General features: G+C 42.1%; 1 protein-coding gene across 1 annotated transcript in view; it reads right to left on the minus strand.

Moving 5' to 3' along the window:
- Positions 1 to 27,784, minus strand: part of ACSS1 (acyl-CoA synthetase short chain family member 1) — a 1,294,163-nt gene that overhangs the window by 215,688 nt on the left and 1,050,691 nt on the right. Inside the window, exon 12 of the mRNA XM_078649067.1 lies at positions 26,025 to 26,088. Within this exon, the coding sequence (XP_078505193.1) occupies positions 26,025 to 26,088 (64 nt within the window). The remainder of the gene's footprint in view (positions 1 to 26,024; positions 26,089 to 27,784) is intronic.

Below are 27,784 nucleotides of genomic sequence, written 5' to 3' on the forward strand. Positions count from 1 at the left end.
CTGAATTTTGATTTCTGATGTTGTATGGGTTTTTTAAACACAATCATTTTGATTGTGTTTTTTTTCCCCGCTGTTACATGATGAATACCTTCAAGTCACTGTTTTTAGTGAATTTTGATACATTCTGAGAACAGCAAAAATAAACCATTTAACATGTATAATTAATTCTGTACTGTTTGCATTTATGATGTATATGTAGAACTGTGTAGGAGGCATGGAGAAGGTGAGGCTTCTGTAAGTGTCAAAGTTGTTGCATGCAGTGCTGCCCTTCTGCGTATTCTTTCATATGCTAGACTACATCTGCACAATGAGATACCTAAGCAAAGGAAACACAAGTGATGTGATTGTGAAATGAGCAAAATAAATTGCATGTATTTCAATTACATCACCTGTGTTTCCTATCATTACGAATAACATTGTGCAGATCAAGTTTAGGTCTGTCCAGGGAAACATAGGAGGTTTGGACTTTGTTGAAGAGTGCAGTGGACATGACTCACTTCATTGGTAGACCTTCACATGTATTATGTCCTCTATTCTCTTCAACAACTCGAAATTTCATCTGCAACCCTGAGTAGGCCTCACCTGAAACAAAACTCTGGATAGTAGACATCTTATTGGCATCCTGAAGCAATTATTTAAAATTTTAGTGTCTTGCGACACTTTTCTGAAACAACAGCAATGCAAAATATGCACCATGTTTTAAGATAGGCCTCACTTCATCTGCATCAAGATACTGTTAGTTTAAAATGTATATCTTTAGGACTGTGTAGGGGGCCTGGAGAAGCAGAAGCTTCTGTAAGTGTCAAAGTTGTTCAAAAACTGTTTGTCCTTCAATCTTTGCCCTTGTCTTTTGTAATTTTTAAATACATGTTTTAATATTTTTCAAATGTTTGTTCTCTCTTTCACAGATTGAAAGTATAAAAACAAAAAGTGAGTAATTTAACGACAATTATAAGGTAAATATTTTGTACTCTTTTCGTTACATTTCTATCACATTGAACTACTATTAGTTCCACTGCTTCATTTCTTTAATCCTCAGTTTCCTGCCTTTGCTACTTCCCTCATTCCTTTCTCTATTACCTACTTACTCAACTCCTTCCACTCTTTTTCTCAGTCCCTCTCTTCTCATAGTTCCTCACTCTTGTTCACTCACTCCGTCTCTATTACTCTTAGTGTCTTTGACTGATCACTGTATCACTATTTGTTCATAATGCTTTCTCTGTGTAGTTGAAGCACACTAAGGGGCATATTATGAACATAGCCAATAAAATTATTGCTGTTTTTATTGGCAGAAAACTGGTGCAAAAGTAGTTTTAGTGGCAGTTTTCTGCCGCAAAAGCAGCTTTAGCGACACATTTCTGCCAATAAAAGCTGCAAAACTTTTATTGCCTATGTTGATGATATGGCTCTGTGTTACTTACATTTCTTTGCTGTTTCAATTAATCTTTTTCTGTTATTTTTTGTTTTCTGTTTTCTATTTTTTCTCTCTGTTATTCCCCATGTTTTAATCTTATTTTGAACATTCACTCACATTCTCCAAGAAACTCTTCTTTGTTAATGTTATACTCTCTTTTTTAGGTCAAGCGACCTATCTCAATGCGCATGTGCGCATTGAGAGCGGGAGCTCGATCTATTGCAGCTTAAACAGAGCTTACCGAGATCAGGCGATTCCCAGGCGATTTCTTCCAGTGCACGTGAAAGCGCGTGCACAATGCCACCAGCCGCTTGCCTCGCATTACCACATCAAAGGCAAGGCGGCCTCGTCTCAGGCCCCTGCTGCTTCACACCCTCATGCCACTCTCCCCGCTCCGCCCCCTCCCCTGCCTGCCGTGTCGCATTTCTCCTCCGCCGGCCGTACTTTCACTTTGACGGCCGCAGGCCATCTCTCGTGTTTCTCCTTGTTATTGTTCGAGTGTTTCCCTGGCTTAGCGTGGTGCCCGATTCATGGACATTTACAGACGCTCTGGTCTCTGTTATTGTATTTCCAGGACATGGTGCCATTCTGCCGCAGCAGCATTAGGGCTGTACATAAAATGCCATGCAATAATTCACTCTAGTTTTACTTAGGCTCTCACAATGTTTTTAAGTAACGTGACAGCTGCAACATATTTAAGTGCCCAGACAGCTACAACCACACTTGTGAACAGCATTTCTTACCCCGCTCGGTAGGCGGGGTCATGACTTCACTCAAATGGTGAACAATGGCATGGGAGTCAAGAACATCGCAGAGTAGGGTTATAAGCTGGCCGGTGCTTGTTCTACATTGGCATGCAGCTCTCCCTTTGAAGACTAGATTCCTGTTTGTATTCCCCAGTCTAATATAAACAAGCATTTTTTATACTGCAATCAAAATAAAATAAAGCGGAACAGGACCGTAAATTACGTGTGACGTACATTGCATACAAACTGAGGATTCACGTGTGTTTGTCTATACACTCCAGCACCCGCTTACACATACAGTGGTACCTACACAGCAGCACACACACACTAACAAACATAGATAGATACACAGCACAGCGTGGGACACGCACACAAACACAGTGGCTCACACACGCACACTCACAGTAGGCCACATACAGTAACTCGCTGTACACACACGCGCACACACACGCAGTACATCACGCTCCACATACACAGGCACTCAAGGTTAAATGCACACGCATAAAGTGGCACAGACACAGAGTGAGTCACACACAACTGCAAGGTCAGTAATTGTCAGGTACAAACCCACTCGCAAACAGCGTGACTCACAAGCGCAGTAGTGCATACCCTCACAATGTTACATGCTTAAAGTGGCACACAGTCTAAGATGCAGTGACACATAGACTATTACTATGAAGCACACACACTTAGATAGACATACCTAGGCACGTGCACACGAGCACTCCTAATTTCAGATTTGGACGTAGCATTCGCTGCGTTTTGTAGTCTGAGAGGCATTTGAAACACACAACCACCTGCCTTTAGCTCATACACTCAGAAGGTGCCAGCACAGGGCTCCCTCCTATATCCGCCTTAATGCGCTCTTGTTCTGCCAATTAATTAGCCTCCGATGGTGGGAGCGGTCGCTCTTGTGATCCCCCCGCCTGCCGGGAGGCTCGGGCACATTACAGACGGAATAGCAGTGGTCCCCACGCCACCAGCTGCCTAATAACTGAGCTGCCTGCAGCCCGGCAGAGCACAGCTGGGACCTGCCCCACCAGGCTCGGCACCAACAGCTCCCCTAATCAGCCGGGCCAGCCGGCCACTGCGAGCCGCTCTTTAGTGGGCAGATGGTGTGACTTTGGACACTTTTACCTGCGTTAAAGTATTGCATGCCTCCCTCGCCCCCCCCCTCACTCCCCTCAAACTATACACCCCTGCTTTCAAGTGGAGGCTGGAGGGCATCTTACTCATTCTAGAGACTAATTACAACTCTGATTTCTAGTGTTTATTTGGAAGGGGCACAGAAGTTGCAATTATGTGTTGCATTATTTCTTATCAAGCACGTAGCAGCAAACACCTGGGTAGGTAAAATGCATGAGAGTATTTTTCTAGGGTTTATCCCAAGCTCAAGCATTTAAAAGTACTTTGAGATGTGATAAATGTCCAAGATCACACAGGGTGTGCCTGCAATGACACTGTAATTGTGCCCAGCTATCAGGTTTTACAATTTGCACTTCAGCCGCTGGATGGTAGGTAGGATTTGTAAAGTGTGCCCAGGATCACACAGTGTGGTCATGCAGCAGTTTAATTGTCTACTGTACCAATAAAACTAACATTGTCCAGTATACCAATCAAAATTGCTCTCCAAAGACACCAGGCAAAGCAGACGCTCCCTCAAACAGATCACCAAGCGCAATTTACCCTACTTACAGCCTAGCCTGTTCTCTGTCGAGACTTTAGCAATCTTTAGAGCACAAGATAAGATCTTTTCACATGGAAGAGTCAGACGTATTGCAATACTACTTAAGAAACAAGCATTGGCATAGACAATAGGTCTCGCCTTTGGGACCCTATACGTGTTTAGCCATGCAACAGTTGATGTTGCTGCACCAAGGATATTATGCTGCATAACTAAATACTTAGAAGGTCCCAAAGGCGAGACCTATTGGCTATGCCAATGCTTGTTTTTCTTTCACTTCGTTATCTATTTTGTTTTTCACAATTATACCCTCTTCTGTCTTTTCTTCGGTAAATAGATCTATTAAACAGTATCTCTTCTTTACTCCCTATAGCTGTCTTTCTTTTAACATCACTCTCTGTTTACTTTCCTTATACTTACACTTCTTTTAAAAAAAAAAAATTTTTGGGTTAGCTCCCGGTCCGCGTACCGGGAAGCTAACCCGGGAGCGAACCAAAAGAAATAGAGCTTGCCAGAGTGCTAAACATTATAGCAATTTTTTTTGAAAGGGAAGGTAGTTCTGAAAAGAACTTTTTTTTTATATTTTTGTTGTTTTATATATTTTTTTATTTTTTGAACATTTTTTGTTTTTTTTGTATTTTTTGAACGATTTTATATTTTTTTGGGTTTTTTTTGGGGGGGGGGAAACAACAAAAAACAGGCGTTGAAAAGGGCTCAACAGGAGCAAAAAAAAATTACTGGGGGCGGTTAGGGCAATCATGGTGTTCATATGCAAGGTTGAGTGCATTGATGCTCATGTTGCCACAAGCTAATAATGCACGACAGTGCATACATAAATGTATCATATGCCCAAAATTTTGTTGGATATTTGGCACAGTTTCCCGTGCCTCCTCTGGTGTTAAAGAAACCAGTATTGTTGGTCTGGCCACAGGAGTTGGTCTAGGATTGTCCAGCATATCCCTTAATTCCGCCCGGCTGTAATTTAGGGGATGTTTCCTCGTCATGTGCCTATGCATGGTGTGATTACCATAACTGTATTTTTTGTCCGTCCCTCTGGACAATTGTTCCTTGCATATGAGGCAGGTGACATATCTCGCGTTGACTTTTTTTTGTCCACGAGGCATCGAAAAAAACTGCCAGATGAAACTGGCTTTCTTTCTGGAAACCCGGGGCAACTCTTCCAGGAATTGTGGTTCTTCTCCCTCCTCATCCATTTCTTCATCTTCCTCCTCAGTGTTGGTAATCACCTGGGGAGGTGGTCCTCTCTTCCCATGAGGAGGTGGAGGTGGTGGTGGGGGTCCACCAGCTGAAGCAACCAATGAAGCCATTTTCACACAAGCAAAATAGGTCTTCCAACAAGCAAAATAGGTCTTCCTCTCACAATGATGAAAGTCAGAGTGAGGAAAGAAGGAGGGGTTTTCATCATTTGGAAAAAACAATACTTCTCAACCAATGAAAAGTGTTATTTTTAGGTCACCTGACCTAGCCTTCCATAATTATGAAACTAAAAGTGAAATGAACCAATGAAAAGTTTTATTAACAAGTCACATGACCTCTCACGCTCATGTTACGCGCTGCGGAACGCGCCCCGGTTAGCTTCCGGGTCGCTAAGCTTAGCGCCCCGGTCCGCGCCCCGGGACACTTCCGGCTGCGCTAACGCGGTACGTCACAAGACGCATTTCGCGGCAACGCGATATGTCGCGCTTTCGCGCCGCGGATCGCTTCCGGGGAGCTGCGTTTCGCGCCTCGGTCCGCGCCCCGGGGCACTTCCGGGTGCGCTAACGCAGTACGTCATAAGACGCATTACGCGGCAACGCGATACCGTCACTATGTTGATTTCTTACCGGTTCGCGGACCGGATCGCGGAATCAAATTGAGCTAACGGGAAGCTTCCCGGTTCGCGGACCGGGAGCGAAACAAAAAAAATATTTAAAAAAAATTATTAATAAACATATAAAATATATTTTTGGATTTAAAGAAGAATAAATTTTACAGCTATAGATATTAGCTTTTAAAAAACCAATGAAATTCATTGAAAAAACCATAGGTTATAGACCATATATAGTTAGGAATTAGCATTTAAAAAACCTTATTTTACTCACACAAAACCAATGAAATTCCATATATAGTTAGTTGTACTAACTATATATCGCGCACCCGCAATCCACTGCTGATCATGTCACATATTACATCATTCATGACATGGTCAGTGACATCACTGATGACATCCCTGATGACATCTCAAATGACATCACTGATGACATCACTGATGACATCTCAAATGACATCACTGATGACATCACTGATGACATCTCAAATGACATCACTGATGACAACATCCAGTGACTGTATTTTTCTGTAAAGTTAAAATATGTCTTACATATTGAAGAATGAGTGGATGTATAAGTGTCTGGATGAAGGATTTAGTAGGTGCATGACTGACTGTATGAGTGAGTGGTTAAATGTGTCTCACTGAGTGCATGGGTTAGTGACTAAACTGTCTTAATTTGTGCATCATTATGTCTGTTGTTCTGTAAACTGCTGCATGTGTTGATCATTAGCTATATGAGTAACTATATGGGTTATTGATTGGTTGCCCAAGCATTTGTATGGGAAACTGAGAGTGTGTGTGGGTGGCTGGGAAGGTGTATGACTCTGTGCATAATGTATGGGTTCAAAAGTGCATGTGGAAACAGCTGTATGGGTGGTTGACTGTGTGCATGACTGTATTGGTGAGTGAATGGATATCTCAGTGCTACATGTCAAAGTAAGTACATATGTAAAACACAGTACATGTGAGAGTTGACATATATAAATAACTGTGCATAAGAGCCAGTGAATGTGTGAGTGGCTGTATGGATCATTGTGCTCTTGTATCCAGGATTGTATAAGTGAGTAAATATGTTTAGTATATGTTTGAATAAGTAAGGTGTGTTTAACTGTATAGTTAAGGAAATGGAGGTGTGATTGATTGTTTGCATGACTGACTAGGTGTGTGTGTAACTTCATGGATGAGTGACAATCTGCGAGTCTGTGTTTACACTGAGTGTATCTAAGGTTATATTAGAGTCTGAAGAGGTTCATCGTATTATCACATGAATGATGTCATCAGTGATGTGATCAGTAATGTCAAATGACATGTCATCAGTGATGTCATTTGAGATGTCATTTGAGATGTCATCAGTGATGTCATCAGTCATGTCATTAGTGATGTCATTTGAGATGTCATCAGTGATGTCATCAGTGATGTCATTTGAGATGTCATCAGTGATGTCATCAGTGATGTCATTTGAGATGTCATCAGTGATGTCATCAGTGATGTCACTGACCATGTCATGAATGATGTAATATGTGACATGATCAGCAGTGGATTGCGGGTGCGCGATATATAGTTAGTACAACTAACTATATATGGAATTTCATTGGTTTTGTGTGAGTAAAATAAGGTTTTTTAAATGCTAATTCCTAACTATATATGGTCTATAACCTATGGTTTTTTCAGTGAATATATATATATATATACACATATACACATACATACACACACTCACACACATACATACATAAACACACAAACTTTTATACTTACCATATATGCGTAGTATAGGCATGCGAGGTAAAAGCATATGCAATGTAAAATATTTTGTGGTAAAAAATATGTGGTAATGGTACAAACTTGTTGCAATGACTGTTTCCAAAATATCCAAAATAAGCACTTCTCATACTTGACAAAGAATCACTATAAAACAGGACAATGGCCCTGCTGCAAATCTAGGCAAATTGCTTGTGCTATAATGCTCGCATACCAGGCCAGATGTACTTTAATTGCCACCTAACACTAGTCACAATTTGCAACCAGTATTTTTGTGCCCAGTAAAGCATTTTAAAAACAAATTACTAATAAGCCAGTTCCTAAAATTCAGAAACATAGTGCGTCGGAATCCAAACAACCTGATTTTTCATTGATGATGTAGATCGCTAATTGCGGGTCACTATGAATGAATGCCATCACAGGAATGGTGGCCTGATTGGGTCAGTAGACCATAATGTCTGTAATTGCTTCTTGATAAAGCAAACTCTTTTTTTAATGGAGCAATATTTTTTTTAAGGAAGCGGGACTGTGTTTAAAAAGACCACTTAACTTTGTTTGTTTGTTTGATTGAGGGATGACAATGATCTCCCGGATCTCTGCCTACTCGTCAATGAACTTTTATTTTACATTCACATAGGAGAATGGGTCTCAAGAAGACGTCTTTCTTTTCGTGATTGCGTTACCACTTCCTTTGAGGTGTCAGTAAAATATCAATGCTTTGTGACCGAATTTCCGTCAGAAAACATTGAAACCTATGATCCAGATTCAGTATTTGGAAGGGATGCCTACAACATGCCCCTTCCAGATACTGGATATGTCTCTATGCGGAATCCCATCTTAGTAGTCGGAAGAACTTTTGTGATTCCTAAAATGTAATTTCTAGATGAGAAAAAGCATTTTAACAGTCATAATGCTGAACTGGAGCATTTGCAATCGTTTATATACTTAAAATATTAAGCCCAAAGTGTGGTACAAAAAGAGCATTACAAAGATGTTCTTGGCAGCCAATAAATTCTTATAAAACATTACTGTAACAAGGAACCCAGTACCCAAGGGATGGACCATGAAGTGGACTGGTGGACTTACAATGACTCGGATTCCCTTCCTCCTTCCCCGCAGGACAAACAGGTTCCATGGCAATCGGCATCAGGAAGAAATATGCACGGCGCCTTTAACTGGTCGTATGAATCCAAGGAAGTCCCCTCCCACCGTGACGTCAGCTTCGGGGCATTGGTTAAGCACACGGATATCCCAGGGTTGGCGTGTGACATCACGGAGGAAGAGGAGCGGAGATCGGGAGAGTACGAGGAGAAGAGCTGGAGTGTGCGAGGAAACGAGGACGACGAGCAAGGAGGAGAAGCAGACGTGCCGCAAGGCGAAGTAGACGAGCCAGGAGGCCAACGGAACCGCACTGCGCCGTGCCACACTCCCGAGGGAGGAGTGTGGCTAAGACAGGTACGGGAGAAGTTTGCAAGTTGGGTGGGATGTCGGAGTATAGTCCTGCGTTAGCAAGTGCACTCTCTTCCCTGTTTCTCGTTCCACATTGTCCCTCACCTTCCCGTTCCCTATTTTCCCTCACCTTCACCACCACGGCAACGGTAAAGCGTCACAACTGAGGTGTCCCTTCACTACCCCGGTCCCCTCGGGATTACAGCAGAGCGAGGACAGCATTTTAATTGGTCCTTATTTGTTTTTCCCTTTCCGGTCACCACGAGAGTCTTTCACCTTCCAACAACCCGAGGAGCCCAAACATAGGGTGAAACAGATTCATAAGGGACGTATATCCAAAGAGGCACCACGGATCCAGCCGAGTTTGCCAAAGAAAGACTGACATTCGGTCAAAAGAAATTGTATATGAAAATAAAACCCGCTTTACCTAAACAACGTTCCCAGCCTATTACTGACTCCCCTTTACAATTACATATACTATTCAACTTTATATCTCGAAGTAACTGATCAGGGATGTTACACAACGTATAAAATACAAGAAGGTGAACATTGGAAAACCTCTTGAAAATGTTTTTACTATAAACACACACAATCTGCTCTATTACAGGTCAATAGAATTCTGTGATAATTGGCTTCACAATTTGTCAGTTGGGTTTAGACCGACAGTAAGACATGCTTTGTAAATTACTTTATAGTTTTTAAGCCCTTGTATTTACCCATTTTTCCCTATTACAGATGGTATACTTAGAGTGGGCTTTGGGTTAGCCTCTTGAAGTGTTGAGTATCTTATGGTCTGCTCTTGATGTAATGGCTATCTTCCCTATTCTCCCTATTTTTGAATTTGTTCAAACAAGGAGCATTTTAGTCTTACAGTGTTCTGGATGAATAAGGAGTATCCTTCCCCTACTGACTTACCTTGGAATCAGCACTTTACATAAGTGCATGTATTTCCTTGCTCTTTTCTTTCGTTATTCCTCTGCCCCCTCACATGCTCTATTTGTACTCCATTCCTCAATGCTCTACAGTGCTCCCTAACCTGCATTTTCTTTCCAGGGTCTGGCAGCTGCACAGTTCTACTGGCCCCCCACTTGTTGCACCTTTTTTCTCTTTTTTTCTACTTTTAATTTACTGTTTGAAAATGAGTGTCCACCATGTTAGAATAGTAAAATAATAACCTGCATGTGTCAGATCGCTTAAACCCAGATGCTTCACGAAATTGCTGGCTATGAATGCTCATGTATTATGATGCATGGCAAAGTCAAATAGCTTGGCCTTTGAGAGCTGAGACCTATTGGCTTTGCCAGTACTTGTTTTGTTTTCGTGAACCACTAGAATGCTTCTATTACTCAGCTTATCAAAGTTGTTGCATTCTGAGTAGTGAAGTCAAATTTTCATTGACTTTACGCCTGCTCAAACAGAACCATTATGTACTGAACGAGGACCGAAGGATGTTCTAAGGAATTTCATCATCATCATCATAAATAACTTTATTCGATTCGAAAAGAATCATAAAAGTATACATTTTAAACATACAAATTCACAAATGATATTTCATATCCAAAGATTCAAACACGCAAAACACAGAGTATCAAAGGCACATTATCAATAAACATTATATTCCTTATAAAACATTCTTAAAAATCATTCCAATAGGTCTAAAGATAAAAATGACGTTAAAAAAAAAAAAAAAGAGGAAACTATTTATAATAGTCTATTACTCCAGAATTCCAACATCTTCAAGATCGGATATACCCCCGGGAATATCTAAAAAACTTCTTTTAGACATATTCTAACAAATATAAAGTGTACTGTGCAATTTCAGACTACAATATTGCATATATAAGTTGGTTAGCCTCTCACACCAACCAACTTAATTTTACAAACTTTGGTTATATCCTTGAAAGCCAAACAAACAAATGTAAAGTGTTCTGTACATTATCAAACTACAACATCACATGTATAGGTGGGTTAGCCTCTCTCTATCCCACTTATGTTTGTAAGGCCGCAGCCTAACCTTAGTGCAATTTAACTAAATGTAATCATATGAATTATCAGTTCCATGAATTTCAGTGGCTTTCACTAAAAAACACAAAGAATCAAAACAGGGTACATACTAACAGAAACATCTAAAAACTTCTTTAGGACATAAACTAGCAAGTATAAAGTGCACTGTGCATTTTTAAATCACAATATCGCATATATAAGTTGGATAGCCTCTCACACCAACCAACTTAATTTTACAAACTTAAGTTGCATATTTTGTGGACTAAACAAACCAATGTAATATATACTGTGCATTATCAAACTACAGAATCACATGTATAGGAGGGTTAGCCTCTCACACCAACCCACTTAATTTTTGTAGGGTAGCTGCCAAAACTTGGTGCAATTTGACTAAATGTATTCATATAAATTATCAATTCCATGAATTTCAATAGCTTCCAGTTAAAAACACAGAATATCAAAACGGGAAACATACTATCAATAACGATTCCTGATTAAAAGTGCCAGTCTAATGAAACTAAGCATGGCGCTACATATAACAGCACTTTGTAATGATCTTAAGTGCTCAAAACCTTCTTTAAAATTACATGGTCTGATTTCCCTTAGGATGGGTTTAATAAATCAATCTCTTGGAGTTTTATAAAGGGTGCAAGAGCACAAAGTGCAAAGTGCATTGTTGGGCTTCATTATCGCATGGGCAGGGAGGTAGCCTCTCACACCAACCTCCTTGCTTCGGAAAAGCAACTAAAAAGTGCAGTGCCTTTAGCCGAAATCTAGTCAAATAAAAACGCCATTGCGTGTGTGTAGTAAACGATAAGTAAAATTGGTGCTGTGAAATAACTGCCTGGTGTAGTGGTTGTTCATCATTTTTTGACGAACCCAAGATATTACGGTATGCCTTCTTAATCACCATCTTTGTATCTAATTTGATAGAATCTGGGTTATCATAACAATTTCCATTGCCAATTTTATAAAAGGTTTCCTTCACATAACATAACCATGGGATCTGCATGGCATGGTCCAAATTTACACAGTCTTTTAGGATTTCTTTTGAAAGCTGCAAGTCCTCTGAGGACCAAATTTTTCCCCATAGGAGCAGTGGGGACACATGGATATGGTCACTCACGAAATCTAAACCAAACTCGGAATGACAAAACGTATTAGGAGAACTATTCGGAACTGATAAAAGACGTTTTAAAAACTTGTTCTCCATAACTTGTAATTGTGCGCATTTATGATATCCCCATACCCCCACTCCATAGGTCGCAACAGGCAAGCATTTGGATTTATACAGTGTCTTCAATACAGAAATTGGTTTTTGGCCTAATTTACTTGTGAAGCGAAAAAGGGCCTCTATTGATCTCGTGGTCTTTTGTACTCGTGTTGTCATTAAAGGATCCCAACTCAGGGTTTTATTAAAAAGATTTCTCAAATAATTAAAATTTGGGACTTTTTCAATGATCAAATTATCTACAACAAATCTACGGGTTTTTGCCCCACTTGGACCACAAACCATTGCGAAAGATTTTGTAAAATTAACCTTGAGGTCTAAACCCAGTATAAATTCATTAAAAGCATTCAAGCATGTTTGCATACTATTTGCAGTTAAAGTCATTAACACAGTATCATCGTCATAGGACAATAAAGGTATTTGTTTGCCATTTATTTTGGGAAAGTCTGAACCTTTTTCCAATAAAATTTTTTTTAGACCATTTGTGTAAACTAAAAACAGAAAAGGGGCTACAATACAGCCCTGGCGGACACCTTCGGTTGATGGAATAAGCCCTGTCTTTTCGCCCCCAGGGCCATATCGAATGGCCACAGAAGTAGCAGCATGTAGTCTGCACAGTAGGGTGACCAAAGGTTCCTCAAACCCCATAGACTCCATTAGTAACCATAGTTTCCCCCTACACACAGTGTCGAAGGCACTGGATAAGTCCATGAAGGCCAGGTGTATAGAAACACCCCTGGCCTTCATGTACTTACCCATGATCAGGGCCAAATTGAGACATTGCTCAGTAGTCCCCCTACCCTTTCTAAACCCATACTGTGAGTCCACAATAAGACCAGAGGAGTTTGCCCATGTCTCCAGACGGGCCAATATTACTCTCCCCATTAGCTTGCAAGAGGCGTCTATTAAGGAAATTGGCCTGTAACAGCAAGGGTCGCTTTTTTCACCTTTTTTTAAAATTGGCACAACTACTGCCTCTTTCAAAGATAACAGGATGCGCCCACCAATAATTGCTTTGAAGACATTAAGCAACAGGGGTACCCATACATCAAAATTATTTTTAAAAAGATCCAGTGGTACAGCATCGGGACCAGGGGCCTTGAGTGGAATACCTTTTCTCAGTGCCTCCTCCACTTAACCCAGAGAACGTGAGAGACTAAGTTGTTGTGCAGTTTCAATATTAAAGTCAATTTCATCCTCACCTCCATTTGTCAAAGTGGCACCTTTTGGGTTAAAGATCCTAGAGTAATGGGTCTCCCCGGTTATATGGACAATCATACTTCTATTTTCGTTACAAAGGAAGGGGCGATTTATTACCTCCCAAAATAACCTACTGTCCCTCAAATCGGAGTCTTTCTCAAGGTCATCCCAGGCTTGCTTTTTCAATTCCAATTTCCTTTTATCAATGGTTTCTTTATAGTTTCTCCTTTCCTTTTTCACCATTTCCTTATCCCGAGGAACTCCATGTAGCACCTTCTTCAATAACGTTTGTGCTCCGGAGCATTCAGCATCAAATCATTTATACTCCCGGGTATCGCCCTTCCCAACAGGTTTAAAAAGGTATGTGGCCACACTCTCGCAAAGAACTTCAAAATTCTGAACTATCAATTCAGGCTCACAGTTACTCGTTAGGCAGGTATCCACTTGTGAGCGATTAGATCTAAAAATAGTTTCCTCCAATTTTAGGGAATTAACCCTATCCCACTTTAACCTAAGACCATAATTGTGGCTATATTTCATCGGTTGTTCAGAGAACTGTTTCCTATCAACAACAGCACTCAACATTAGGGCAAGAGGATTGTGGTCACTAGCAGGATTTATTTCTATTCTAAAATCATATCTAGCATGCAGAAATCGTTTACCACAATAATATTATTCAATGCATCTCCCTGTGTGGTATGCTTAAAATGTGCAGGTGGTTTCTCATTTATATCAAGTAAGCCACAAGCCTTGGTCCCACTTTGATGGCATGTAGTGCAATTAAAGTCCCCTAGCCACATGGTACACAGGGGTGAAAAGCTTTCGGTCACGTTGGCTATTTCAACCTGTAAACCGTCAATAACAGATGTAGTAGGAGTGTCAAAAATGTTGTAATACCAGTTGATAAGAAGCAGAGGGACAGGAAGCAAATTTGCAATCAGAATCAATTGATACCATAGGAAGGCCACTATTTTGTGTGTTTTCAATTAATTATGTTTGACCGAGATAGAGGTCATTAGGCCACCTTTTGCCCTCCCTGCCAGTGAAGGTTCAGCATGAACAGCAAATGAACAGTATCCATCCAAATTTGGATCGGTTTTGCTCCAGGTTTCTTGGAGGCAGATAATGTCAAAAGTTTTAATATATTTCATCCACACCTCATCCCGCAATCGTCATGAGATGCCTGCCACATTACACGAGATTAGATGGAAAGTGCATCTATCATATTGGTTATTTATTATTTCTGGATGTTTACTTTGTTTACTTATGCTAAACCCTTCCCCCATTTGGCCAACATCTTTCATGGCCTGGTTATCCTCACGATCTACTATCAGTACCGCATGTTGTCTTTATTGCAGGTCAGCTGGGAATCTCCATCTTCCCCCAGGGGGGTCAGTACATAGTGTAAGCTCATTAATATCCTCATGATGTAATAAAGGTGCAGTCATGTCTTTAGCATAATTTCTCCTAGGGGTCCCTGTTTGCATTCAATCGACCTCAGCTAAGGTACTCAGAGGGCCAAAACGATTTGCGTGATACTATGGTGGACAGTGTGGTTGCTGATTTGCTTTATTTTGGCATTCTGTTCTTGTTGGATTAGGTTGCCATGTGGGAGGGCGATAAAATAATCCCAATGGTGGGATCATGACTTTTGATTTCTCCATAATTTGATAGGACATCCTATCAATTATTGCTCTCACCAGCCCTGGGGTCCTAAAGGTTAGAACTATACAGTCCCCCTCTAATGATTTCTCACTTGGTCCAACCCATCTGACCCTTCGAGTCATCATAAGTTCAGAGAACAAGACGTTACAATTTATTCCTGTCTTGGCATTTATAAGATGCAATGATTTATTTCTCAAGGACGACCAGTCTTCCCCTTCCCCTGTTGTTAATGGGTATACATTTACTAAGACAACAATATGAGGTGTAGTTTGGGGTGGCAAGTTTAGGATTGAGTCTGGACTGTCTACATGCAAATGGCGTGGGGAACGTTCCGTAACAGGGATCTTTTCTGGTCTACCTTCATTTTGGGTGTTTCCTGCCCCCGGTAATTTATCCTTAATCGTGGGGTTTATACTTTTATGGCCCTTAAGCATTCCAAACTGTATCATACTTTGCCCCGAGCAATCCAATGTGGCAGTTTCCCCACTTCTATTTTTACCCATTTGCATATTTGGCCCGGACCTCGATTCAGTTTGTAGTGCACTAGTGTTTAATTGTTGACTCTCTAAACATGATAACCGGTTTTCGATATCAACTAATTTGGTTAAAATAGGTTGCAAATGGGCATTCATCAATACTTCCAACTTGGACCAAAAATGTTCCTCCATACTCTGGTGCATAGTAGGTGCAATCTGTGTAAGTGTTATATTCATCAATGAAGAATCGTGGTTCTCAGTAATTAAATCTGGTGTTGACTCAGTGTTCTCTTGTGTGCCCTTCTTTACTGGGGGTTTAGATATGTATTGTTTACGAGGTCTCTTAGTTATCTGTCCCTTTGTTTTTTACCCAGAACAGCAGGGCTACTTCCACTTTTCTGTTTAGTTTTTTGTGCTCTTGTTGTTACAGTAGATTTGTTTCTTACAATCGGGGAGTCCAGAATCTCTTGAATACGGGGAGACTCTGGCAGCGGTAAGGGGCGCTCATTAAATTCTGGACCTCTTTCCACCTGTCCCTCCTATAAGTTTGTGCTGGTAGTACTGGTGGTAACATGGCGATTCTGGTGCAATTGCGAATCAAGTGACAGCCTGCGTTCAGTTAACTTGATTTCGTTTATTATTACAGATGTAGCTTTTACTAGGAAAGTATCCAGGGTACCTACTACCCCTTTCCCTTTGCCTTACTTTGGTTTATTCATTTTTGCCTAAATTCACGAAACACAAGGTACTGTCTAGAATAATAAACAATTAGAAAACCCCTACATAAAAAGCAGCATGCGTAGAGGTCACTAAACATACAGTAGCCACCACCCAACACAATATGGACAAGATATAGATTTCAAATCACTACCCAAAATTGGTGCCAAAGTCTTACTTAGTTTTGTCAGTCAAATGTTAATGCCGTGGCCCGGTCTGGCCTCTTTTGGCCTCTGACGGCCACAGACGGCCCGCCCTTTCCCCGGGCTTAGCCGGGCGCACGTCCGCGCACGTCTGACGTGCTACTTTTAACACGCTGTGGGCGGAAAGTGAGGGCTGAGGCTGGCGCTGGTGCTGACTTCCCCCGATGGCTCCTGGGGCAGGTAGTTCACAAAGCCCCCAACACACGCCCAGACACTAGCGAAGCGTTTCCCGCGGAGCGGGAGGCGCGAGGTGATTTCAAGTGCTGCGGGCGGAAAGGGAGGGCTGAGGCTGGCGCTGGTGCTGACTTCCCCCGATGGCTCCTGGGGCAGGTAGTTCACAAAGCCCCCAACACACGCCCAGACACTAGCGAAGCGTTTCCCGCGGAGCGGGAGGCGCGAGGTGATTTCAAGTGCTGCGGGCGGAAAGGGAGGGCTGAGGCTGGCGCTGGTGCTGACTTCCCCCGATGGCTCCTGGGGCAGGTAGTTCACAAAGCCTCCAACACACGCCCAGACACTGGCGAAGCGTCTCCCCTCCTGCCACTCTCCTCCTGACTTTTTTATTAGCCAGCTTTTAGCAGACTTCCAGCTCACCCAGCGTTTTCACTTTTTAAACAGCAGCTGCACTTTGAGGCCACACCATTCTCTTCGATTTCCACCAAACCGGAGCCTCTGCAGCAGCACCCCCCGGAGCCTCTGCAGCAGCTGACCAGCAGAAGAGATTTTGCCGATTGTTCCAGGTCTAAGGGGAGCCGCCTGATGCAACGTGACCCAGGCCTCCTAGGAAAATATCCAATGGCTAAGTTTAACTTTTACTGCTGTCAGGACCAGCGCCATAAACAGGTGGAAAACGGCACACGAAAACCCCGCGAGCAGCCGGAAACTGAAGCTGCTCTGCTTCACAACCAGTTCATAGACGTCCAGAGAGCGCAGGGAGATTCAACTGCTACGCCTGGCTTCAACGCTTTCCACACCTGATCTGCGAAACCGCCATCACGGAGGGGGGGAGGAGCCACTGCAATATTTTCGTGAACCACTAGAATGCTTCTATTACTTAGCTTATCAAAGTTGTTGCATTCTGAGTGGTGAAGTCAAATTTTCATTGACTTTACGCCTGCTCAAACAGAACCATTATGTACTGAACGAGGACCGAAGGATGTTCTAAGAAATTTAAACTAAACATAACTGAAGATATTTGTGGCAAATTCAGTTCAATTACCACTTGGCGTTCCTATTACTTCTAACTAATATACTATTAACAAGTAAAATTAAGTGAGCATTTCATAAACCTTTATGTGTCATGTACAGGTGATGGAAGCAACTGTGATGCTTAAGTGTAATGAGGATAAGGATCATCACTGCTAAATTACTTTAGGGCCCAATTTGACATTTGGTTGTAGTGGTACTGTTTTGATTTATGGAGTAGTGCTGTACTAAAAGAGTATAAAGAAATATAATTCCCTACACTAAAGGAGTAATATTGTGGATGAAATTCCACCAGAAGATTTCTGTCTAGCATTTCCACCATAATGATAGGATTTTCCATTAACTCCCAACTGTAAAGTATGTCCTTAGTCCTTTGAATCTCAGACTCTATGATAGGTACCCCAGGCAATAATGGAAATCCACTGAGGTCCAATATGCAAGGGTTCCTAAGAGATGCCAATTTGTCTGAGGATGTTATTTCAGAGAAAGGAACCCATCTTGCAACTCATACACAATCAAAGAACCTCTCCTAAGACCACCAATGGATATTAATTATTGACGAGAAGATATATCTGAGCACGAGAATGAGCTGAGAATAGAGAGGAATCTCAACTATCCGGGGACTAAATCAAAGGCACAAAGCCATTAGTGACAACAATCAACCTGATTTTGACACAATCTACAGCTGTGAGAAAAGAGTTGTAGCCCTTGAAATGTAATGCATTGAACTTCCAAAAGAGCCCCCTTTGAATTGTTAGCTGCCTGAGCTAACCTCCATATCGAAATTGAATTCATACTCAGTCACAACTATGAACACCAAAAGTTTGATGGAAGCATATAGATTTCATCAAATTACTTTGTGAGGCCCAAATGTGGAACCCCATAAAGAGGAAGTACTTGAATGTGCTTACATTTGAGTTTACTACTGAAAATAAACAGGGATCCGAAAGCATTTCATAACATATCAGGTTGACAATTACCCTCATTTCCAAGCTTCCAGGAATAGAACGTTTGGAAAGTCTCTGAACAGGTGGCCTAGATGAGAGGCCTTAGTTATTACACTGGCTTTGACTGGCAACAGGAGTTCAAAAGGCAAAAAGAATCCATATCTCAGAATGGTCCAGAGAGAATTAGAGCATCCTAATTGGTAATACCACTCTACTAGACACTCCCCTGAGAAGCATTAGGCCGTCCAGAACATCCTCGGTTTACAACATTTTAACTGTTCCCTCTCTTCACATCTGCCTCACTACCCTATCAATTGTGACTTTTAAGCCAAAAAGGTGCCTAAGCCCACCCTATCTTTGTAATAGCCATCTCGTGTATGGGTGATTTTTTTTTTCAAATTCCCATAGCCGTTATATGTTTCCAGTCCATCATCCATACTAATATTATAAAGAGAGAGCCCAAACCTTTGAGGCGGGTAATCTCAGTAACCACAGCACCAATCACAACACCCAATACAGTGTTGGAAAGGGCAGTTGCAGCAGAAGGACATAGGTTATGCAGACGGCCACCATAAACATTTAAAAAAAAAATGTTTACATTGTTTTTATTAACTTTTCAAGAAACAGTGGTGTTCATCACTATCATACAGTGCAAGACATTCAATTGTACTGTGGGACACCATATACAAAAGGTAAAAGAACCGTGCCTGCAAAGTAATCCCTTGTGGGCGTGTCTGCATTGTGCTGTGGGCGTGGGCTGGGGGGCGCGACTAACGCTGGGGGTGTGTGGTACGGCCATCACATCGTGGGCTGTGGGCGTGTGCTGGGGGCGTGACAAACGCTGGGGGCGTGTGTCCGCCCTTCATGCCATGTGAGTTGTACATACAAGCGCCAATTACGTTACTGCGCAGCATCAAGGGGCACGCTGGGGGCGTGAGAAATGCTGGGGGTGTGTGTCCGGCTTTCATGCCATGTAAACGCAATTGCGCCGCATCAAGGGGCACGCTGGGGGCGTGAGAAACGCTGGGGGCGGGTGCTACGTTCCGCCCTTCATGCCATGTGGGTCGTACATTAATCAGAAGATCGTCTGCTGTGGCGTGTGCTGGGGGCATGACAAACACGTTCAGCTGGAGGCCTGAACTCTCTCATTCAACTAAATTAGACGCGCCTGCTACCATCAACCAGGGCTCTAGCCGGGCTCAGGCGGCGGATCAGTACACTAATTACACACGCCTGATAACATCAACCAGGGCTGCAGCTGGGCCTCAAGCGGGGAAACACGCGCCTGCTAACATCAAACAGGCCTGCATCTAGGCCTCAAGCGGGGGAACACGCAAATGAGCGTGTCTGCGGGGACAATTACTGCAGCCTCTCCTACTCGCTGTCACTGAACCCTCCCATTAAACGGATTTACCCGCGGCTGATAACTCTTTCATTCAACGACATTACACGCGCCTGCTAACATCAACCAGGGCTGTAGCCGGGCTCAGGCGGCGGATCACTACACCAATTACACGCGCCTGCTAACATCAACCAGGGCTGCAGCTGGCCCTTCTCCGTCCCTATTCTAATGAAACAAAAAATGTTGTCTACCGCAAGATTTTAAAATAAATTGCCCTTGCCAAATACACACATTACACACATTCTATTTCATACCTGGACAACGTCGGGACGGGCTGCTAGTCTGTCATAAATGTCCACGGCAGAATAATCAATTATGTTTACAATTTCTCTTAACTTTTCTGCAGTGCAAAACTGGTTATAATTCAGGGTTTGTGAAATATACATAATTTGCTTTTGCTTGATTAGATGAAGTTCAGCAAAATGAGAAAAACCTTGTGTCTGTTTTAAACATGCCGATGCATATTACGAGAAAAGAAAAACAACCAAAACTCAGGGGCGAGAACAAAAGTTGCTTGTGTTCTAGTATATGTGTGCTTTCTCGTGCTCCTGCGCTAATATTTTGCTGGAAACACCGATGTGATGTAATCTTGTAATTGTGATACTATTGCATAACAAAGGCAATGCAAAATTCACTAAATTACACAGGCATATCGTAAATTTCGCCCAAGCCTGTTTTTTAACTTTGTGGTTCTTGTGACAGATTCAACCGAAATGCACTTGTGAAGTATACATTAAGGGCCTCATTTGGATGTCGGTCAGAAAGCCTCCGACTGGCATCCATGAGTTAATCTCAAGCCACCTTATTACATAGAAGGAGGTTGGAATTTAAAACGGGCAGTCAATCCAATTGGCTTCCAACAGGCTCAAAAAGCCCGTTGGCCATTTGGAAACCGATCATAATCTCTCACAGACGGCATTTCCGCTGTTGGGATTATGATGTTGGGTTCAGACAGGTTTCCATCTCTGCCTTTCAGACATGGAAAGTGATGTTGGGGGCCCCTAGGAGGGCCCCCACTCCCTGCGGCCTATGATTGTTGGCCGGGGGCACCTATGGTGCCCCCTGTAAATCCCTGCACCATGTGGCAAGCACAGCGAGGTGCCAGCTACATGGTGCAAGGATTCACAGTAACTCCCATTTCTCTATGTCCCCAAACACGGCACAAGCTCCCATAGGCAACTCCGACCAACATCATAATCAGGCCCTTAGTTCTTTTAGAAATCTCATTCTCCTTAGAAATCCTGGTTTCCTTCTCTCCCCCTACCTCCAATTTTTAGCAACGTATTGCTTTGTCAGATCTGTAACTATGTTATTTTACTTTTCAGCAGCTCGAAAGACAAATTTCGAAAACACTAATAAAGCATCAATTACAGGAAAGGATACTGTAAATGGAACCCACTGTTATGTAAATTAGATCAGCATTAGTGTTGTTTCACAACAACTGAGTTGTCAGAGGGGCCCATGTTACCAACATTTTTTCCCCTCAGAATTACTGTTCCAAAACCTAATTAAGACTTTTATGGCTCACAAATGCCCTGCTGCAAACTGGCTTATGGAGTGTTTTCCTGGCACACAGAATAGTAAATAAGAGCTTTAGAGAGATGTCCTTGCAAGATGTCGAATTGTTCTAAAACATTTTATTTACTCTTCCACTTGCTACCTAGGAGTTCTCTTCCTCAAGGTAGAAAAACAACTAGCAGTGTACCTATGAAAACAACTCTCTCGAATGACTTCACTAGAGGCACAATCTGTTCTATTAAAAGTCAGTGCAATTCTGTGGTAATATGATTTAATAATTTCTCAGTTTGGGGTCGGCAGACAGTAAAATATGTTTTGTTTATCACTATCTTTAAAATGGCTTCACTACATGCACCCTCTGAAAAGTTAAAACCATTCTGTGATAATTTTATTTGTTAATTTATTTTTTTGTTTGGTGTAGACACAGAGTATAACATGCTTTGTAAATGGTTTCATAGATTTAGAGCCCTTATCGTTACAACACCCTTTTTTTTGTTTTTATGAACCACTATAAGGTATTTATCACTAAGATTTTCAAAGCTGATTGCATTCCTGCTGGGAACGTTGCCTTTGCAATTCACCAGCGCCAGATCAATCAGAGCTGCTTTTGAATCGAGCTGGGGTGAAAATAAGTCCTGACAATATCAAACCTAAGTCAAAGATTCTCAGGGCAAACTGAGTTCCCTGTAGGTCTCTGAATGCAAACCCATTTGTGCTTGTAGAAACGCATGCATTCACCGGCACCTCTGACCAGAGAGGCGACACCCTTTTTAAATATTTGGTTGTCTATGACCTATGAAATGTAAATAAAATTGTAGGAACTTATCGTAGTCAGTACCTACTTTTTTGGTAGAGGCTACTGCTCGATTATTTTATTTTTTTGCCTCCAGGAATGTGGTTTGTTATGTACTGGATCGTGGTACAAAAATGAGTGTATTTAGTGACCATAATCCCTTGGTAGTCACATTAAACATTCCTAAGGCCAAAATGCATAACGTTTTACGGGGTGTTTCACAGCTCACTACCAAGGATATTGGGTTGGGGTTTGCACAGAGGACCCCTAAAGTATTACCCAAATTACTAGGGTATAATGTGGATTGTGCATACCGGTGCTCATCTCTGAAGCATATATAAAGGGATGTTATTAACACCTTTGTAAAACTTTGCAATCAGATGGGGAAGTTGCCTTTATGCACAATCCGGACTTCTGATCTAGATTTGCTTGGCTGCTTTGACTTGGCTTGTAGTCAAGCCAACAGAAAACTTAGGATGGCCGTGATTTTTCAACACAGGGATAAGGATGTGAGTGGCCGAGCAGCTTCTAAGCTTGCTCAGGGAAAGGGGAAGAAATACCTATGAAAAGATTTTTGGTAGAGCCTGATTGGTGGTTGTAAGCCTAAGGATACCCAACCCTTTTGGAGGTTTTCAATTCAAATAAACTTTCTGTTAGAAATGGGGTATCTGGTTGGCTAGGGAATGCATGCACCCAAGCCAGGCAGAACACACAGTTCTAGTCAGAGCCAGTAAGTTACACACTAAAGAAAACCTGAGCTCACCCACTGAAAGCTTGGCACAGAGCAGTCAGGCTTATCATCAGAGGCAATGTGTAAAGCGTTTGCGCAACACACTCACAGAGTAACACAATGAATACATTACAAAAGAGACTCCACACAGGATCATATAAAAATATATAGCATATTATACGTAACATAGAGACCAAAACAACATGAATCATTAATTCTGCGCATATTATGCAAATCCTGACGAAATACTAGTTATTCTGACAGTGCAAGGATCAAAACGACATACATTGGAACATCAGGGCATAAATGCAATAGTGATCATAAGAACAAGCACATAAATCACCTATAATCATTGTAACTACAATAATCAGCAAATATCGCCAGCCCATTCGTAACAAGAAGCCCTCACAATCTCAGGATGCCTGCCCTTCTATTAGAAGAGTTACTGTACTTTTAGAGCACCTGGTGGCAAAGGGGGATTTAGATTCAGTGGGAGGGCACAGAACCTCCTATGCACCTACTAGGGAGAATGCAGTAATTAGGCAGGTTCTTACATGAGGAAAAGCCAGTTCTCTGTGGAGGATTTACCCCAGAGAATCACAGCAGTCCCAGTGTCCCAAGGTATGGCCAAAAACCCAGTGGGGGCACACAGACTGTGAATCCCTGTGTGCAGGTTTGCCACATGCAGCTGCCCGTGAGCGTGCCGGGCAACGGCGGATGTTACAGGGATTATGGTCGAATTGTGGGTGACCTCCTGCGGTCTCTCCTGGTTACCCGCTGAAAGCACAATGCTGTTGTATGTCTCCCCAACAGCTTGGTGCGCCGCATACTTATGTTGTGACCGCTCAGGCCCAGAGTAGTTTATTAATTGTACACCGCTGCAGCCATGGGCCGGATCGATAAAGCACTTATTGGAGTGAGGCGCTGTGCAACCTCCAAGACTGCTCGGGTCGGGTGGAAAAGCAAAGTGACAAAATCCTCATCTGGAGGAGTGCAACACATTCCTCCTCTGGGCTCCCACCACTCCCGGTGCCTCAAGGGTCGAGCTGTCAGTGCCCCCCCCCCCCCCAACTGACTCTGGAGCTTGGCAACGGACTCCGACTGAGTTTGTGGGATCCGGTTGGTTGAGCTGGGGGGGAGGAGTACGGCGCTTGTCTTCCACTGAAAGCGGGAGGGCAGAGTGGAGTGCAAACCTTGCTGGAGGGTGTATGCAGCGCTGGACCACTGTCTAGACCACAAGGCCGGGGCTCCTCCCATTGCTGTGGCGTCCCTTTCCCATTGGAGAGTGCAGCTGTCAAGGAAGCACCAAACATTGGAGGCACGTGCCACCACAGCCAAAGGTGAAGCGCCTCTGCACACGCCGGTACAGCCAAAGATGAAGCACTCAACATGCGCTATTCCCAAGGAGTCGAAAACATATGCTGCCGTCCTGTGACAAGCGTGGAGTTCTCCAAACACTCCGGTCTGAGAACCAGAGAGCCATAACCAGAGCTCACCTTGCCTCAGTGGAAAGTCAAGAAGCATAAACCAGCATTTACCATGTGTTGTGTCTGAAGAGAGAAGATTGAACAATTTCTTCAAGGATAATTACTCTCTAGCTGATCATCAGTCAGGTTTCTGACAGTGGCACTGCATAAGGGTGTAGCACATGATACATCATTCTACAATTCATGCTCTGGATCTCCTTGATAAAAGTGAGGCCTGCTTACTACCTGCTTATTCAATTTGCCTGTGGTCTTCAATACTGTGGCCCATGAAGTCCTGTTACACACATCAAAATAAGTGCAGAGTTAAGAAAGTAAATCCCAGTTTATCAAAATGGATGGCTCTACATGATCTCCATACTTATACCACATTTATACCTTACAGGGTCCCTCAAGGTCCAATCTGAGCCTATGCCTCTATACGTGGAGCCACGAAGAGAACTGACAAACACCTTGGGTGTTTGTCAGTGCACCAATATGCTGACCACTGTCAGCTGCATGTCAAACTAATATCCAAATAGCACATCTATTGAATGGGCCAGGCTCTGGAGAAAAGAAAGTTCTGGACTCCACAACTACATCTTAAGTTCAATTGCAACTAAACAAAGTTTCTTCTTCTCTCCTCTACTTCCTCTCTCCGATATCCAAAAATGGTAGACTATCTCATCAATTAAGGAGTTTCCCCCACTTTTATCAAGAATGCAAACTTATTTGGTTTACTTGTCAATGGCAGCTGTATGTTGGCCCACTGATTAAAAACCGTGTCCAAAGGAACACAATTCCACCTCTACCTGCGCAAATCATGAAACATTGTCTCTCTATGCTGCATGTCAAATCTGTGATTCAAATGTTTGTACTTTTAAGATTGGACTGTGGAAACCCTTCAAACATTGAAATCCCAAATGCCAAATCAAACTATGATGGGGGAGAATGTGCACTGCACAGTAAAGATCTAACCAGCTTCAAACCAGCAGCTTTAGAAAGCAAGGAATACACCAGCAGTTTTTCTTTAGCTTCTGCCTCTAATGTCTGGAAATCTCTTTTCCCAGAGATAACACAGCTACCCATTTTCACCTCTTTTCAGAAGGGATTAAAGATTTGGTAATGAATAGTATTTGGTGGATTCTTGGTTCACATCTCCTGTGAACGTATGTACCGGTCTCAGAACTGGCTCTTCATATATTTACTATCCTGTCTATTTTTTCAATTCTACAATTCCTTTATGAGCCTCACCAAAACAGTTTTAGTTTGTATGTGCTAAACTCCTATTTGTATGTTGTATGAGGTCCAGTCATAAAAATGTGGCTAACAGTTGCTTATAATGATTTTCTGTTATTTACTGTCAGACAGTCTGCACTATAAATAATTGCATACAATTAAAAATCATAAATAGGTATAACATACCTAGACGCTATAATGCAAATTTCTTGAAAAAAAACTCATCTTTTTTCAATTATAATCTAAACATTTTTTCAATGGTTCTTTCAAGAATGTTCGGGCGATTCGAGACTGCTGACATTCTGGGCAGACTCCCCTTTGGTATTCAGTATAATGTCCAATTCTTACCTTCCCCTTTTATATCATGTGGGAAGCCAATAACAGCGGTTTCAGGCACATCAGGATGTTCATCCTTTGACAAAAAAAACAACAAATATTAAACTATGATTTGGTATGCATGGATCATCACATACTGATAACTGACAAGTGTGGTGCAGCATAATATTGTGACTTAGGCCCGTTTAAAGTTGGGCAGAGTGGGACATCCACCAAAAAATGGTAGATGTCCTGTCTACCCTATTTAGAGTGTCACCGACATCTATCCACTCTTTTTTTGTTTTTTTGTGAGCAACAACGTAGAACAATGCATCACTGTGACATACAATGCAGACAATCACTTTCCCAGATTTTACCCGCAAATCATGTACTCGGATTGATCCTATATGACACCTCCAGGACCCCTGACCTTTGCCAGTGCATCATCAGCTCACCAAGCCCAACGATTTACCCCATATGGGTTCATCTTTGGCTGGGCAGCACCTTGCCTCGTACACTGATGTGTCATGGATGGCACACCAGTCTGCTCCTTTACGCCATTTCGCAATGAATGGAGATGTAGAGCCCTTCCAGGCAGCTGCAAAGTCTTTTTTGGCCACCATGATAGCCGTTCAAAGGAACAATCTATACATTCTTAATACAGTGGACATGACATCCAGCACTTAATGTTTGACATGCCACAGCTACCCAAATCTGAATGAGGCTCTTTGTCTGAAAGTTATTAGAAAGCTAGCAGCAACTTGCAATTCCAGTAAGTGGCAAAATGATCAATTTAGAGAAATATTAGGAAGCTTCTCTTTAAGGCCCTCCTTACAGGTGGGCCGGTAATAACAGTGAGGGAATTACTAGCCCCTTTTTTATGGTCCCTACAATAACAGCGGCACTAACTTTCACTAAATTCCATCACTAATACATCTTCTAAATAGTGGGACATTTTGCAGAATGTCTCTGGTTTCACTGATAACCAAAGTGAGTTGTACTAACACTTGTTTTGGACAGGCTCAATATTTTACTGAATGTGAGCCTTTTGTTAACAAAGAAGCATGGAGTGAAGGTTAACATGAATGATACCTTAGTGTCATTTATTTATTAGGGACGTTTGTATTGCACTAGAGGGGTCGCTTCAAAGCTGCTTGAGAACGCTTGCTGGACAGAGGCTTTTCTAAGGGTCAGAGGGTCTTCTAAATTCAGTGAACTTTATGGAGAGTGATTAATGGCTTAAAGGCAGATTATCAGTTTTACAACATACACATCAGAGGAGGGGGGGAGGCAGAGCCTCCAATAGGAAAATATATCAAAGATTCAGGGAAGCTGGAGGTGGAACAGGGCCTCCAATAAGAAAAGATATAAAATATTTTTTCTTTTGTAAATCTTTTTTATTAGCATTTATATAATTAAGAAAAAACACTCAACCCGGTTACACGTCCATAGTAAGAGCAGCACATTACATATTGTACTCGTTAGTGGTGTTTTGTAGTACATTAATAATGCTTTCTGGAATAGAACATGACACAAAAACGGAGTTAGGTCCTAAAGTGGGACTGAGGGGGGGGCTGGACCGTTTTATACTCAATAAACAACAAAAGAATGCCCGACCACACGTATCTTAATGGTACAATTCTTATAACGAGACCAAATATCACTTAATCAAACCTGGTCAGGTACTTTTATTTATACCCATCAATCAATAATTTACTTTTTCAGAAAGTGCATGTTTTTTCTAGGCAAAAGAAGATATGTACATTTACAACATTACATTACATTACCAAACT

This window comes from Lissotriton helveticus, chromosome 6 (genome assembly GCF_964261635.1).
Source record: "Lissotriton helveticus chromosome 6, aLisHel1.1, whole genome shotgun sequence".
In the NCBI taxonomy this organism is placed as follows: Eukaryota; Metazoa; Chordata; class Amphibia; order Caudata; family Salamandridae; genus Lissotriton; species Lissotriton helveticus.